The sequence below is a fragment of the Ranitomeya variabilis genome, chromosome 1 (genome assembly GCF_051348905.1).
Source record: "Ranitomeya variabilis isolate aRanVar5 chromosome 1, aRanVar5.hap1, whole genome shotgun sequence".
Lineage (NCBI taxonomy): Eukaryota > Metazoa > Chordata > Amphibia > Anura > Dendrobatidae > Ranitomeya > Ranitomeya variabilis.
In genome coordinates, this window is record NC_135232.1 from 582,620,389 (window position 1) to 582,636,078 (window position 15,690).

A 15,690-nucleotide genomic window follows, 5' to 3' on the forward strand; every position below is an offset into this window, starting at 1 on the left:
ACCCCCTTTTGGGCCTCTGCCCCCTTCAGGGTCACCACCCCCTTAAGGGACTCCACCCCTTTTGGACACCAACTCCCTTTTTGATGCCACCCCTTTTTGGGACTCCGCCCCCTTTTGGGCAACCATCCCTGGTTGGGTCACCGCCCCTTTTTTTTTTTTTCGGACACCACCCTATTAGGGACACCACCCCTTCCCTGGGGTACACCCCGTGGACTCCCCACAATACTTTCAGGCCCCAGATCGCACAGTACACCAATGTGACTCTGGCCTTGCACTGGCCCTTTAAGAGTCTGCACAACCTTGGAGCACAATTTTATTTTATTTTTTTTCTTCAATACTCCACCAGCTCTTGCTGGCAATGCTACAGCTCCTGATGCAGTCCCAAATCACTGGCCCCTCCGGGTGCTGATCACAAGCTGCTGCTACCGTGGACCCGCCGATCTACAGCAAGCCGCTTGTCACCTTCATGGACCCGCCGATCCACAGCAAGCCGCTTGTCACCTTCGTGACCCCGCCGAGCCACAGCAAACTTCGTGACCTCACCGAGCCACAGCAAGCTGACTTGAGAAAAAAAACTTCACAGTCTCTCACTGACCCCAGTCAGCACAGACTCCTGTCTGTTACACACGGTTCTCAGACCGTTTACTCCTCTGGCTCAGATCAGACCAGCGCTGCAACATGTGCTTCTTGGACCGTTGCCTGCATTCGAAACACCAAATGTGGTGATACGCTACCTGAGTGTGTTGGGGGACACTGGCTTGGCATGGAATTTAAGCACTCAGGCACGATTTCTCCACTTAAACAGTCTATTCCGGTTTATTAAACATCATAAACCATAACACAAACAGTTCATTATTTACATCAACGGAACACATTAACCATCGATAGTCTGTTCCAATGGCAGATCCTTGTCTGCCCGTAACCCCTTGTTACCTGGAGTTACCTTACAGGAGATCCGGCTTAGTATACTGACTCCTGCCAGTGCTGGTTCACAGGGGAAAGCTGCCTCACTGGGATCACCGTCCTTGTGACCAGGGCACCTCGGATAGTCCAGACCCACAGTAGGAACTGTAGCCTCCCCAATACAGAAGCCGTCACAGGCTCTTTAGTTGCAGCCTTTCCATGCGCTTCCAGGAAGTCCAATCACAGGCACTTCCAACACACAGGCCATCAGTCCATGATCTTACCAGGTGCTTGCAGGACTCCAGTCCAACCCAGGACAATCCAACACCCTGACCATTCCAGGACTCACACTCTTACCAGGTGCTTGCAGGACTCCAGCCCATACCAGGACAATCCAACACCTCGTCCATGGTCTCAGGTGCTTCCAGGAAGACTCCACTCACAGGAGCTTCCAACACCGACCGTCCATGACCTTGCACAGGAACCATGTGACCCACACCCTGGTCACATTACATACCTGTAACCACTCCCCTGGGGGGGAGTGTGGGTGTGTGTGGCTAGTTTGACCCTCCCATCTCTCATAACTAGCCCTGCCAATCTCCCATTAGAACTACACAATCACACGTGGGACTACAGGTCCCAGCACACCAACTTAACTTCAGACTGACAGCGCAGAGTGACCTCCTCTGCGACACACACACCGGCCATTTATAATCCTGCCGGACTTTCTCTCATCACCATTATGCCTCCAAGCGCATCTTGAAGCGCACACACAGCGCCCCCTGACTGTAACATTGGTCACTGCACCACAATACCTATAATATGTGTAGACCTTTATTCTATCTATTCTATTCTAACCTGTCAGTGTGATTTTACTGTACACCGCGCTGAATTACCGGCTTTTCTATAGAACACTGCTGCGTATTTCTCGCAAGTCACACTGTTGGTCCGTGTGTAATCCGTATTTTTCTCGCCCCCATAGACTTTCATTGGCGGATTTTTTGCGCAATACGCTGACAAACGCAGCATGCTGCGATTTTCTACGCACGTAAAATACGGCAGATAAATATACGGCAGATAGGAGCTGTCCCATAGAGAATCATTGGTCTGTGTGCAATATGTAGTTTTTGCGCCTCTCATACGTCCGTAAAACTCTCTGGTGTGACCCCGGCCTTACTTGAAAAAGAAGCTAGTCCAGTGAGTGACAGCAGAAAACGGCGACTTTACAAAGGTATTTCGGCAGCTTAGGTAGGTTATAAAGGCACACAAAGACACTAATGTAACGCCCAGCTCTGCCCCTATTTAATGCTATTTTTAGCTCATCTTCAAAAAACGGGGTGACAGGTTCCCTTTAAGTAAATCAGGTGATGTGCATCTCTGTAATGAGGAGGGGTGTTGTCTAATGACATCAAAACCCTATATAAGGTGTGCTTAATTATTAGGCAACTTCCTTTCCTTTGGCAAAATGGATCAGAAGAGAGATTTGACGGGCTCTGAAAAGTCCAAAATTGTGAGATGTCTTGCAGAGGGATGCAGCAGTCTTGAAATTGCCAAACTTTTGAAGCGTGATCACTGAACAATCAAGTGTTTTATGGCAAATAGCCAACAGGGTCGAAAGACCTACTGCCAGTTTCTCGAAGACAACTTCTTCAAGCAGTGGTACAGGAAGAAGTCGGTATCGTTCAAGAAAAACATGATTTTCATGCAGGACAATGCTCCATCACATGCCTCCAACTACCCCACAGTGTGGCTGGCCAGTAAAGTCCTCAAAGAAGAAAAAATAATGACATGGCCCCCTTGTTCATCTGACCTGAACCCCATAGAGAACCTGTGGTCCCTCATAAAATGTGAGATCTACAGAGAGGGAAAACTGAGTCTGTGATGGCTGCTGCATGCAATGTTGATCATAAACAGATCAAGCAACTGACAGAATCTATGGATGGAAGGCTGTTGAGTGTCATCATAAAGAAAGGTGGCTATATTGGTCACTAATTTTGGGGGATTTTGTTTTTGCATGTCAGAAATGTTTATTTCTAAATTTTGGGCAGTTACATTGATTTACCTGGTGAAAATAAACAAGTGAGATGGGAATATATTTGGTTTTTATTAAGTTGCCTAATAATTCTGCACAGTAATAGTTACCTGCACAAACAGATATCCTCCTAAGATAGCAAAATCTAAAAAAACCCACTCCAACTTCCAAAAATATTAAGCTTTAATATTTATGAGTCTTTTGGGTTGATTGAGAACATAGTTGTTGATCAATAATAAAAATAATCCTCTAAAATACAACTTGCCTAATAATTCTGCACACAGTGTAGAGGTGTTATCAGTCATTATACAGGAGGCGGAGGTGAGCTGTTACATTACCTATTGTGAATGGTGGATCCTGTGCAGTCCTCTGTATTTACAGTTGTTATCAGTCATTGTACAGGAGGAGGTGAGCTGTGATATCACCTATTGTGGATCCTGTATATTGTCACGCTGATGGATGTGGACCCACTGCGCCACAGGCAAGGGTTACTTTGGAGGGGTGTAACTAAGCGACTACTTGGTCTTCACTAGAGCCTCTGATGGTGAGATTAGGCTTGAGCTTCAGGTAGCCGACGGGTACCACTAAAGGAAGGGCCCCGATACTAAGGCAGGACCGGATACTCATGCTGGTTCAAACAGTACATATTCGGGAACACTAAACAGGATGTACACTGGTGCTGACAGTGCATGTTTTGATACAGGTATTAAAAGGACAGATAACAGTTTCAGGTGCTGGTTCAGACTAGACAGGTTGAATTAAGCAGTACTGGTTTAGGTCCAGAGTAATAGATGTTAGCACCATGCCGGATCCCTGCTGTGACAGGCAGGGTCTCCGGCATGTCACTTCACTCACCTGCGCTGCGGTTGGGTCTCCCCTTTCTCGTGCTCTGCATGCTTCCACCAGAGCTTCCAACCAGGCCTCTAGCCATGTCATTAGAGCATACGCACGTGCTCCTACCCTCTTAAAGGGCCAGCTCATGTACTTGCTATTTCTTTCCCAGCCAATGGCTGTGGGGCAGTATGTATATATTGCTTCCTCCCCACTGGAGAGGTGCCTGAGCAACCTTCCTGTTTTGCAGTCTAAGTTGCGTAAGTTTGCGTACCAGTCCTTTCTGCACTCTGGTGCAGATCCGGCCTGCTGCACTCTGATACAAACTCTGCCTGCTGCACTCTGATACGAACTCTGTCTGCTGCACCATCCAGTCTGTCCTTGCGGGTCCAGCTGCCGAGTGTCCGTTGGTCTGTCCTGGAGTGGCACCTGGCATGCAATGGGAGCCAAGCCTAACCTCACCATCAGTGGCTCTAGTGAACAGTCCAGTGCTCGCTTAGTCACGCCCCTCCAGGCTCTCCGTGGTCCGAGGTACAGTGGTTCCACAACCACGTCCATGACAATAGGACAGGTACGAGAACAGGGACCTGACAATTGACAACAGACTTAGCAGGTTGCTGACAATGCAGTTACTCAGGCACCTCCCTACAGGCGATGATGCCTTAAATACCTAGCACTTCCTAGCTATTAGTTGGGGACACATCAGGACTGCACGCTACCCTTTAAGAAGCAAAGAGGGCACGGTCCCTTAGCATGCTGCCAGGAGATCTGCGCAGCGTGCACAGGCCTTTGGAACGGGAGTCGGAGCAGAGCACACAGCTGGGCGGTTGAGGCAGTGAGCAGACAGGAATCATGCAGGGATACTGGCGTTACAGTACTTCCCCCGTACGCCTCCTTTTCAAGCCCATAAGGAATCTTTCCAGAATCAGTGGGGCATGAATACTCTCCTTGGGCTCCGACTATCTCTCTTAGGAACCGATCCCGTTTCAATCCACATGAAAAAAGGTCTTACCTATCATCCATTGCAAGAATGCTCTCCATCTCAAAGAGATCCTCAGAGCTGACTGGTGCAGGAGTAGAACCAGGATCCTTGAAGAAGTGGCTTAAGACGACTGGTTTGAGGAGAGATATGTGAAAAGAGTTAGGCACATCTATTGAGGGACAGGTAAAGCGAGGACCCAACTTATAAGATGGAACCTTGAGACAGATGTTTTTAAAGGAGAGCCACACCTTATCTCCTGCCTGATAACATGGTGGATCCATGTGTCTTTTGTCTCCATGTTTTTCATGACAAAAAACAGTGACCACCTAGCTTGGTGCGGGTTCTGCCTTTGTGCAGACTACAGGTAGGCCAAGTTCTTATAGTCGGAGGATATGACGACTGGTTGGATTGCCCCTTGGGTAAGTAAGGCCATTCCTTTAGAGCCATCTTAATTGGCAATAACTCTTGATCGCCTATCGAGTAGTTTAGTTCAGGGGCAGAGAAGGCCTTGGAGAAGAAAAAGCAAGTTACCATTCGATCAGAGGAAGACTTCTACGTCAGAACGCCTCCTGCTCCAGAGAATGAAGCATCTAGTTCCAGAAAGAACTGTTTGCTGATCTTATGTCTGTGTAGCACTGAAGCTGAAGAGAAGGCCTATATTAGAGAGAGAAATGCATCCTCAGCCTCCAAAGTCCAGATTCTCAGATTGGCCGCTTGCAGATTATTGCTGAAATGGGAGCTGTACGAGATGAGAAATGAGGAATAAACTGGCTGTAATAGTTGGCAAATCCCAAAAATCGCTAAATTGCGTTAGCGCCAGTTAGACTCGGCCATTTGAGAATAGAAAACAACTTCTCAAGATCCATCTTCAATCCCGTGGCAGAAATGATATAACCTAGGAAAGGTAGAGTGGACTGTTCAACGATGCATTTTTAACATTTCGTGTACAGGTGATTCTTCCTACATCTTTGCAAGACCTGGCGAACATTCCTTCTATGAGAGGGCAGATATGAAGAAAAGATCAAGATTAGAGTTGAGCGAATTTGCTTGGGTCCCTGCTTATTCGGCAAGCTATAGCGCTTATCAGCTGTTCGGCTACATAGCTGCATGTGTCTCTGCTGTGTGACAGTCTCGAAACATGCATGGAGAGCCCAACAAACAGGCTCTCCATGCATGTGTCTGACTGTCACACAGCCGCCACACGTGAAGCTGCAGTGCCGAACAGCTGATCGGCCAGAGCGATCCAGGAAGCCAGGCCACCTCTGCAGCTTATTCGGTAAGCGCTGTAGCTTGCTGAATAAGCAGGGACACGAGCAAATTCACATAACTCTAATCAAGATATCACCCAGATAAACCACCACAGAACAGTAAAGGAGATCTCTGAAGATGGCATTCTTGAATTCTTGGACATAACACAGTACTCGTAGTGACAATCTCAGGTGTTGAAAGTTGTTTTCCTTTCATCGCCTTGGCGTATGCGGATTAGGTTGTATGCTCCTCTTAGATCGAGCTTGGTGAAGATCTTAGCACCTCTAAAGGTACCGTCACACTAAGCGACGCTGCAGCGATAGCGACAACGATGCCGATCGCTGCAGCGTCGCTGTTTGATCGCTGGAGAGCTGTCACACAGACTGCTCGCCAGCGACCAACGATGCCGAGGTCCCTGGGTAACCAGGGTAAACATCGGGTTGCTAAGCGCAGGGCCGCGCTTAGTAACCCGATGTTTACCCTGGTTACCAGAGTAAAATGTAAAAAAAACAAACAGTACATACTAACATGCGTCCCCCGGCGTCCGCTTCCTGCAATGACTGAGCGCCGGCAGTAGCAGGGCACAGCGGTGACGTCACCGCTGTGCTGTGGTTTCACTTTCACTTTGCGGCGCTCAGTCAGTGTGGGAAGCGGACGCCGGGGGACGCATGTGAGTATGTACTGTTTGTTTTTTTTACATTTTACGCTGGTAACCAGGGTAAACATCGGGTTACTAAGCGCGGCCCTGCGCTTAGTAACCCGATGTTTACCCTGGTTACCAGTGTAAAATATCGCTGGTATCGTTGCTTTTGCTGTCAAACACAACGATACACGGCGATCGGACGACCAAATAAAGTTCTGAACTTTATTCAGCGACCAGCGACATCACAGCAGGATCCTGATCGCTGCTGCGTGTCAAACTAAACGATATCGCTAGCCAGGACGCTGCAACGTCACGGATCGCTAGCGATATCGTTTAGTGTGACGGTACCTTAAGAAGATCAAACAATTCCAGAATCAGTGGCAACGGATATTTGTTTTTGCTCATGTTTTGGTTAAAGCCTTTGTAATCTATACAAGGCCGGAGAGTTCCATCATTCTTCTTGACATTAATACGAACAGAGTCAATGGAAGAGAGGAATTACTTTCACCTTGGGTAGCCTCTCCAACAAAGCCTAGACTGCCCTAGGACAAGAGCGGATCATGTGTCCCGTGCTACCACAGTAGTAGCACTATCCCTTGGCTCAACAGATCTCCTGCCGTTGCTTGTCGAGCTTTACATGGTCAACTTGTATAGCTTCAGGGGAGACAGCTGACGCGGACTGCTGATGAAAGAGAGGCCTCTGGAAAGACAGAGCCAGGCATAGCGTTTTTCTCTCACGTGCCATCTCTCTGGAGTGTCCTTGGAACTTGAGGTTTATAGGGATAGCCAGGTAAATTAGATCATCTAGAGTAGTGGGGATGTCTCGACCAGCCAGTTCGTCTTTAATTCTTCTGGTCAGTCCCTCCTAGAAGGCAGTTACCACCACCTCATTGTTCTAGCCAAGTTCGTAACACAGGGTTTCGGAAACGGACTGCACTGATTAATGAACAAATGGCATTGCTCAGGATCTCCATCATATTGTGGTGGAGTAGATAGACGAGGACCAGCTCCGGGTGCATTGGTTGCTGGCTGCTCAGTCACTGCTGCAACTCGGGCTGGAGTGGATGAAGCAGTCGATGTCAGGGTGTCCAAACGGGTGTTAAAAGACTGTAAGTAGGCCAAGATTTTATCCTGCTGATCCCTTTGATGGGTTATCTCCTGGAATAACTCAGAGAGTGGGGGGTAAGGTATTGGGGTCAGCGGGGTCCATGGCCTGAGCAAACTGTCGTGCTGGTGGATGTGGACCCACTGAGCCACGGGCCGGGCTTACCTTGGAAGAGTGTAACTAAGCAACTACCTGGTCTTCACTAGAGCCTCTGATGATGAGGTTAGAATTGAGCTGCAGGTAGCCACCAAATACCTCTCCAGGGCAGTCCCTGGTACTAAGGCAGGACCAGATACTGATGCTGGTTCGGATTCGAGACCACTAGACAGACGGACATTGGTGCTGGTTCAGACGGTAAGGATTCTGGTACAGGTATTGAATGGACAGGTAAAAGGTTCTGGTGCTCCTTCAGACTAGATGGATTCAGGAAGGCAAAACTGGTTTAGGTTCAGAGTGACAGGACAGGTACGAGAACAGGGACCTGACAAAGGACTTAGCAGCTTGCAGACAAGCTAAACACTGATGTTCTCAGGCACCTCCCAACAGATGAAGGTGCTTTAAATACTTATGCTGCCAGGAGACCTGCGCATCGTGCACATGCATACCCAGGCCCTGGGACACGGGAGCGGCAGCGTGAGCTGGAGAAGAGGACACAGCTGGGCGGTCGAAGTGGTGAGCATGTCAGGAGGAAGGAGGGTAACCATGCAGGAACACCGGCGTTACATATATAGATGTGTTATCAGTCATTGAACAGGAGGAAGAGGTGAGATGTGACCATCTATTGTGAATGGTGGATTCTGTGTTATCTAGTGGAGCGCCCAGTCAGGGCAAGGGGGTACTCGGTACCGGGTCCTGCAGTTCACAGGGGAATATCATGGTGGCTGACCCGGTCCGTGGCCCTGGGACGTCCATGTAAAAGGGAAAGGTCTTTAAAGGGATAGAGTTTATGTTCGTGACGCCACCAGTGGTATTCGGTCAGGGTGACCGATGCTGCTTTAAGGGGTCCGCTGGGGTGATGTTATGGCAGCTAGATGGTATACCTTCCCACAGGTGAAGTATGTCCCCAGGGCGTCCCAGTGTGTAGACGGTGGATGGTGAGAGGCGCAGAGAAGAACGAGGACACAAGGTTGCACTCTCTTTACCTTTACTGAAGATTCAGCATCCACAGTCTAGGTCTCCAGATCACAGTACATGCAGAGTCCGGCCAGTTTGGAGGCAAGTCCGGAGTCCCCTTGTCCAGGTGGAAATCAGTAGCCTTCCCTTGCGCTGCGGTGGTGTAGTCCCTTACTGCCTATGGCTTCACATAAGGGTCTCACAGATGTGGTGTTTCGTTCTCTCTGTCCCCCATATAAGATAGGACAATACATGTATGACTGGTGACTTGAGCCTGTTTATAGGGTCTCTTAGATAACCCGGCTCTGTAGGTGTCACCGTGCCTCCTGGGTGTAGGTGCGGACAGGTAACCTGCAATTAGCTGTCCTGCTGGTCTTTGAAATAAGGTGTAGAGGTCCTTACTCCCTCGGTGTTCCAGCTACCGGGATGTTGCGCCTCAGAAGGAGCCAGCTTGAGCGGGGCTGGTGCCCTTCTGGTATCCTCTCCTTTGCTTCGACTTCCTTCACACTCACTGCAATACATTTCTGTCTTTCAATGTCTTTTTCCTGGAGCTGCAGCTCTGAGGGCATGCACAGCTCCTTTAACCTTCCATCCTCCTTAGTCTCTGGTCTGGAACTACAGAACTCCTGTCTAGAGCTCTGCCAGGAACTGACTCCTGTCTGGAACTGACTAAGTTTCCCTACAGACTACCAGTTATATATATATATATATATATATATATGGGGAGTGACCTAATAAATAGGAGCAGAAGCTCCCCCTGGTGGTCTGAAGTGTGAAATGTGTTGCATGTTTGTGATACCTGGATGCAGTTATCCTTCTTTGCCTCCAAACGTAGCATCACTCTCCCCGAGAGGAAAGCAATACTACTGCGACGACCAGGACCCTGGGAAGCCGCACTAGTGTATAGAGATTTTATCAGTCATTGTGCAGGAGGAGGGGGGAGGTGAGCTGTGACATACACCTGGCACCTTACTCTAATGGGCAGCACGGTGGCTCAGTGGTTAGCACAGCAGCCTTGCAGCGCTGGGATCCTGGGTTAAAATCACATTAAGGGCTCATTTCCACATGCGAGGCACACATCCGTATCTCGCATGTGGAAACCAAGCTCTGGCGCCGGCACTTTGGAGCGGAGCTGTGCAGCTCCATGTGTTCCTATGCGGCCGCACGCTCCGCTCTGGAGTGCCAGCTCCACAGCTTGGTTTCCACATGCGAGATACGGACGTGTGCCTCGCATGTGGAAATGAGCCCTTAGGAAAACATCTGCAAGGAGTTTGTATGTTCTCCCTGTGTTTGCGTGGGTTTCCTCAAACATGCCAAAGACATACTGATTGTGAATTTAGATTGTGAGCCCTATTGGGGACAGTGATGATGTATGTAAAGTGCTGCAGAATAAGATAGTGCAATATAAGCAAAGCATAATAAATAAAAAAATAGATCCGCAGTGACCGGAGCTACCTCTGGTCTGATCTCTGCTGTTTTACCTGTAAACGAGCGCCATTTAGGAGTGCAATTCAGGTGTCATGCCATTTCAGGTGTCAGCTGTGGGGAAGTTGTGAGGTGCCCATAGATTTCCATGGTAGCTGGGTGCTTGCTGTGGCCCCCCACCACTTCACGGCTGCTACCTTGGCACTACTATGTGGCTGGGCTTCTGCTATTGTGTATTTTCCAACAAATGATAATATCTAATAAGTCTTTACTATGGCTTCTTTAGCAAAATGTGTCCATGCCAGCCGCTTCCACCTCTACCACGGATGGCCGAAAGACTCGGAGCGGACGAATTGTTCCAGACACGGTCAGTCAAAGTCACAACAATCAAATGAAGCTTAGTGATTTCTTATTGATCCCAACCAATGAATGAGTTTTTGATAAATTAGTCTGGTACGTGAATATTACTATTGATAGATCAAGCAAAATGTGGGAAACTTATTCTAAATATTGCCAGAGGAGTTTAAGATATAGGCCGGCGTCACAATTACAGTCTGCAAAATCAGTCCGAGTCTCCCTGCCGAAAGTCGCACGACTGTTCTCCGTATGGTCATCCGTGTGTAATGCGTTTGCACAGCAGTGATGCAATTTTCTCCCACCCATGTATCTGTATGACATCCGTATGACATGCTTATGGCTTTACATTTCTCACTGATTTTCCCCATTTAATTATATTGCTCAATGGGCTGAAATGAAGAAAATGTGTGCATAGTTGTCGCCACCTAGACGGATGGTCTGTGTGGTGTCTGAGGTTTTCTTGCACCCATAGGCTTACATGGGCAAGTACAATTGCAGCATGCTGTGATTTTACACTCACGTCAAATACGCCTGAGGAAAAATACGGTGATGTGAGCTGCCCCATAGATTAACACTGGTCCGAGTGCTATGCGATGTTTTCTCGCATAGCACTCGCCTGTATTCTACGGTAGTGTGACTCCGACCTTAAAGAAAGTACCTCTCCTAAATATGTAAGTGCTAAGCCCTGGACCCTGGCATATGGAGGCCGAAAATTATACCTGTAAAAAATAAAGCCATAAAATAATGAAAGAAGCAATAACAGTTAATCAACATTTTCCAATTTTTTTTTTTCCAATGCACGGTCTGTAATATTCCTGCAAAATCAGATTGACCCAAACCTAGCCAAAATACTACAATACGCACCTTCTATTTTTGTGTTTCGCGTTCTGCCACAACATGCTTTTCCTCTTAAGTGTAAAATATTTACACCCAACTATTCTACACCCATGTACACTGATAGTGAGTGGGATGGGCTTAGACATGTCATGGGGGTCTTTGTTCTGGTCTAATGCATGACAGTGATATCATACTGTATATAGAAGCTCTAACATTGCAGACTTGGATCCTGACTGCACTGGCAGTCCCATCAGACCAAGAAGGTGCACCTCCATATTATGGGTGTCAGGTCTGAGCATTCCTACATGAGCAGTTTCCTGGAAAGTGGATTGTTCGTCGTGGGCCAGTTCAATGGCCACCAAGGTGTCCCGATCTGACTCCCTTAGACTTGTATCTTTGGGATCATCTGAAGGCAACTGTCTGCTGTGAAGATACGAGATGTGCAGCATCTGAAACAATGGATACTGGAAGCCTGTGCTAGCATTTCTTCTGCGGTGTTGCTGTCAGTGTGTCAAGAGTGGGAGAAGAGGGTTGCATTGACAATCCAACACAATGGGCAGCAATTTGAACACGTTTTATAAGTGGTCATAAACTTGTAAATAACTCATGAAAGAATAACGTTATGTTAAAACCAAGCACACCATTGTTTTTCTTGTGAAATTCTCAATAAATTTGATGTGTCACATGACCCTCTTCCCAATGAAAAAAATAAAGTTGTATCCAAAATGGCTGATGTCAAAATGGCCACTGTGGTCACCACTCACCACCCATCTTGAAAAGTTTTCCCCCTCCCATATACTAATGTGTCACAAACAGGAAGTTGATATCACCAACCATTCCCATTTTATTTAGGTGTATCCATATACAACTGTACTAGTACGGCGGCACGATCGCGCGGTCTCACTAGCTAGCGCCGATCGTGGGCATTTAATCACTCTGATGCTGCTGTCAGTAGTGACAGCGGCACAGAGAACAATCGCGCAGGGAGAGAGCTCCCTGCGTTCTGCCACCGGGACAACGCAATGCGATCACGTTGTTCCTGTGGTCTCCATGGAGACCCCGGATCCAAAATGGCCGCGAGGCTCCTTCCGGTTTCTTCACTGAGGTGGCATGCCAGCAAAAGCCTCCTGCACTGCCTGTAAGATCGCAGATCTGACACAATGCTATGTTAAGTGTCAGATCAGCAATCTGACTTTATATAGTAATGTCCCAACCTGAGACAATAAAGTAGAAAGTAAAAAAAAAAAAAAGAATAAAATAAATAAATATTTTCCAATAAATCCATTTATTTATGTAAATAAAAAAACAATAAAAGTACACATATTTGGTATCGCCGCATCTGTAGCGACCCGCTCTATAAAACAATCCAACTAGTTAACCCCTTCAGTGAACACCGTAAAAAAAAAATGAGGCAAAAAACAATGCTTTATCATCATACTGCCGATCAAAAAGTGCAATAAAACGTCATCAAAAAGACAGATATAAATAATCATGGTACCGCTGAAAATGTCATCTTGTCCTGCAAAAAAAAAAGCCGCCATACAGCGTAATTAGCAGAAAAATAAAAAAGTTATAACTCTCAGAATAAAGCGATGCAAAAACAATTATTTTTTATATAAAATAGTTTTTATTGTGTAAAAGCACCAAAACATAAAAAAATGATATAAATGAGGTATCGCTGTAATCGTACTGACCCGAAGAATAAAACTGTCTTATCAAATTTACCACATGCAGAACAGTGTAAACACCCCCCCCCCCCCCAAAAGAAATCCAGGAATTCCTGTTTTTTGTTCATTCTGCCTCCCAAAAATCAGAATAAAAAGCGATCAAAAATGTCACTTGCCCGAAAATGGTACCAATAAAAACGTCAACTCGTCCCGCAAAAAACAAGACCTCACATGACTCTGTGGGCCAAAATATGGATAAATTATAGCTCTCAAAATATGGTGATGCAAAAACTATTTTTTGCAACAAAAAGCGACTTTTAGCGTGTGACAGCTGCCAAACATAAAAATCCGCTATAAAAACCCACTATAATTAGTAAATCAATGCCCCCTTTATCACCCCCTTAGTTAAGGAAAAATAATAAAATTTAAAAAATGTATTTATTTCCATTTTTCCATTAGGGTTAGAGTTAGGGTTAGGGTTGGGGCTAAAGTTAGGGTAAGGGCTGGGGCTAAAGTTAGGGTTGGGGCTAAAGTTGGAGTTAGGGTTTGGATTATGTTTACGGTTGTAGTTAGGGTTGGGATTAGGGTTGGGTGTGTCAGGGTTAGGGGTGTGGTTAGGGTTATGGTTAGGGTTGGGATTAGGGTTGGGATTAGGGGTGTGTTGGGGTTAGGGGTGTAGTTAGGGTTGGGATTAGGGTTAAGGGTGTGTTCGGGTTAGGGGTGTGGTTAGGGTTAAGGGTGTGTTAGGGTTAGGGTTGGAGTTAGAATTGGGGACTTCCACTGTTTAGGCACATCAGGGGCTCTCCAAACGTGACATGGCATCCGATCTCAATTCCAGCCAATTCTGCGTTGAAAAAGTAAAACGTGCTCCTTCCCTTCCGAGCTCTGCCATGCGCCCAAACAGTGGTTTACCCCCACATATGGGGTATCAGCGTAATTCAGGACTAATTGGACAACAACTTTTGCAGTCCAATTTCTCTTGTTACCCTTGTGAAAATAAAAATTTGGGGGCTAAAAAATCATTTTTCGTGGAAACATTTTTTTTTTTATTTTCACGGCTCTGCGTTATAAACTTTAGTGAAACACTTGGGGGTTTAAAGTTCTCACAACACATCTAGGTTAGTTCCTTGGGGGGGTCTAGTTTCCAATATGGGGTCACTTGTGGGGAGTTTCTACTGTTTAGATACATCAAGGGCTCTCCAAACACAACGTGACGCCCGCAGACCATTCCATCAAAGTCTGCATTCCAAAACAGTGCTCCTTCCCTTCCGAGCTCTGCCATGCGCCCAAACGATGGTTCCCCGTCACATTTGGGGTATCAGCGTACTCAGCACAAATTGCACAATAACTTTTGGGGTCCAATTTCTTCTGTTACCCTTGGGAAAATAAAAAATTGCTGGCTAAAAGATCATTTTGTGGGAAAAAAATGATTTTTTAATTTTCATGGCTCTACATTATAAACTTTAGTGAAACAATTGGGGGTTCAAAATGCTCACCACACATCTAGATAAGTTCCTAAGGGGGTCTACTTTCCAAAATGGTGTCACTTGTGAGGGGTTTCCACTGTTTAGGCACATCAGGGCTCTCCAAACGCGACATGGTGTCCTTTCTCAATTCCAGCTAATTTTGCATTGAAAAGTCAAACAGCGCTCCTTCCCTTCCGAGCTCTGCCATGCGTCCAAACAGTGATTTACCCCCAATTCCTGTGAAGCACCTGAAGGGTTAATAAACTTCTTGAATGTGGTTTTGAGTACCTTGAGGGGTGCAGTTTTTAGGATGGTGTCACTTTGGGGCATTTTCTGTCATGTAGGCCCCTCAAAGTCACTTCAAATGTGAGGTGGTCCCTAAAAAAATGGTTTTGCAAATTTTTTTGTACCAATGAGAAATCGTTGGTCAACTTTTAACCCTTATAACTTCCTAACAAAAAAAATTATATTTCCAAAATTGTGCTAATGTAAAGCAGACATGTGGGTAATGTTATTTATTAACTATTTTGTATGATACGACTCTCTACTTCAAAGGGCCACTGTCACCCCCTCCAGCCGTTATAAACTAAAAGAGCCACCTTGTGCAGCAGTAATGCTGCATTCTAACAAGGTGGCTCTTTTAGTTTTTGCTTCTGTTATTCCCTCAATAAAGCGTTTTATAATTTTCCCCAAATACCTGTCTTTGTACCTGGAGGCAGGTCTGAAGCCTCCTCTGTGAAGCGCCCAACTGCCGTCACTCATCTCTTCTGGGGCGCTGGTCGCCGCCCCCTGAGCGCTGTTATCTTCTGAAATCCGGCGCCTGCTCTGTGCATGCCTGCCTGGGGCAGGCGCATTGAGAATTGCCCGTCATAGCTCAGATGCCGGGTTCTGTTCTGCGCCTGTGCGGGCAGTGCGGCCAGACTGTTACTCAGGGCCGGCTCCAGGTTTTTGAGGGCCCCGGGCGAAAGAGTCTCAGTGGGCCCCCCCTTTAACACATACCACAATTCATGATCGCATATAAACACAGCCATTTAGTATATAACACAGCCCACGTAGTATATAGCACAGCCACGTAGCATAT

The 15,690-nt window shown here is 46.8% G+C and overlaps 1 protein-coding gene across 7 annotated transcripts in view; it reads left to right on the forward strand.

The window, feature by feature from the left end:
- The window catches only part of HORMAD1 (HORMA domain containing 1), an 85,078-nt gene that overhangs the window by 38,761 nt on the left and 30,627 nt on the right, over positions 1 to 15,690 (forward strand). For 6 of the 7 annotated variants that reach the window (XM_077257717.1, XM_077257720.1, XM_077257695.1 and 3 more), the window contains one exon: positions 10,569 to 10,649. The exons of the other annotated variant lie outside the window; for it this stretch is intronic. In XM_077257717.1, the coding sequence (XP_077113832.1) occupies positions 10,569 to 10,649 (81 nt within the window). The remainder of the gene's footprint in view (positions 1 to 10,568; positions 10,650 to 15,690) is intronic. 7 annotated transcript variants of the gene reach the window in all.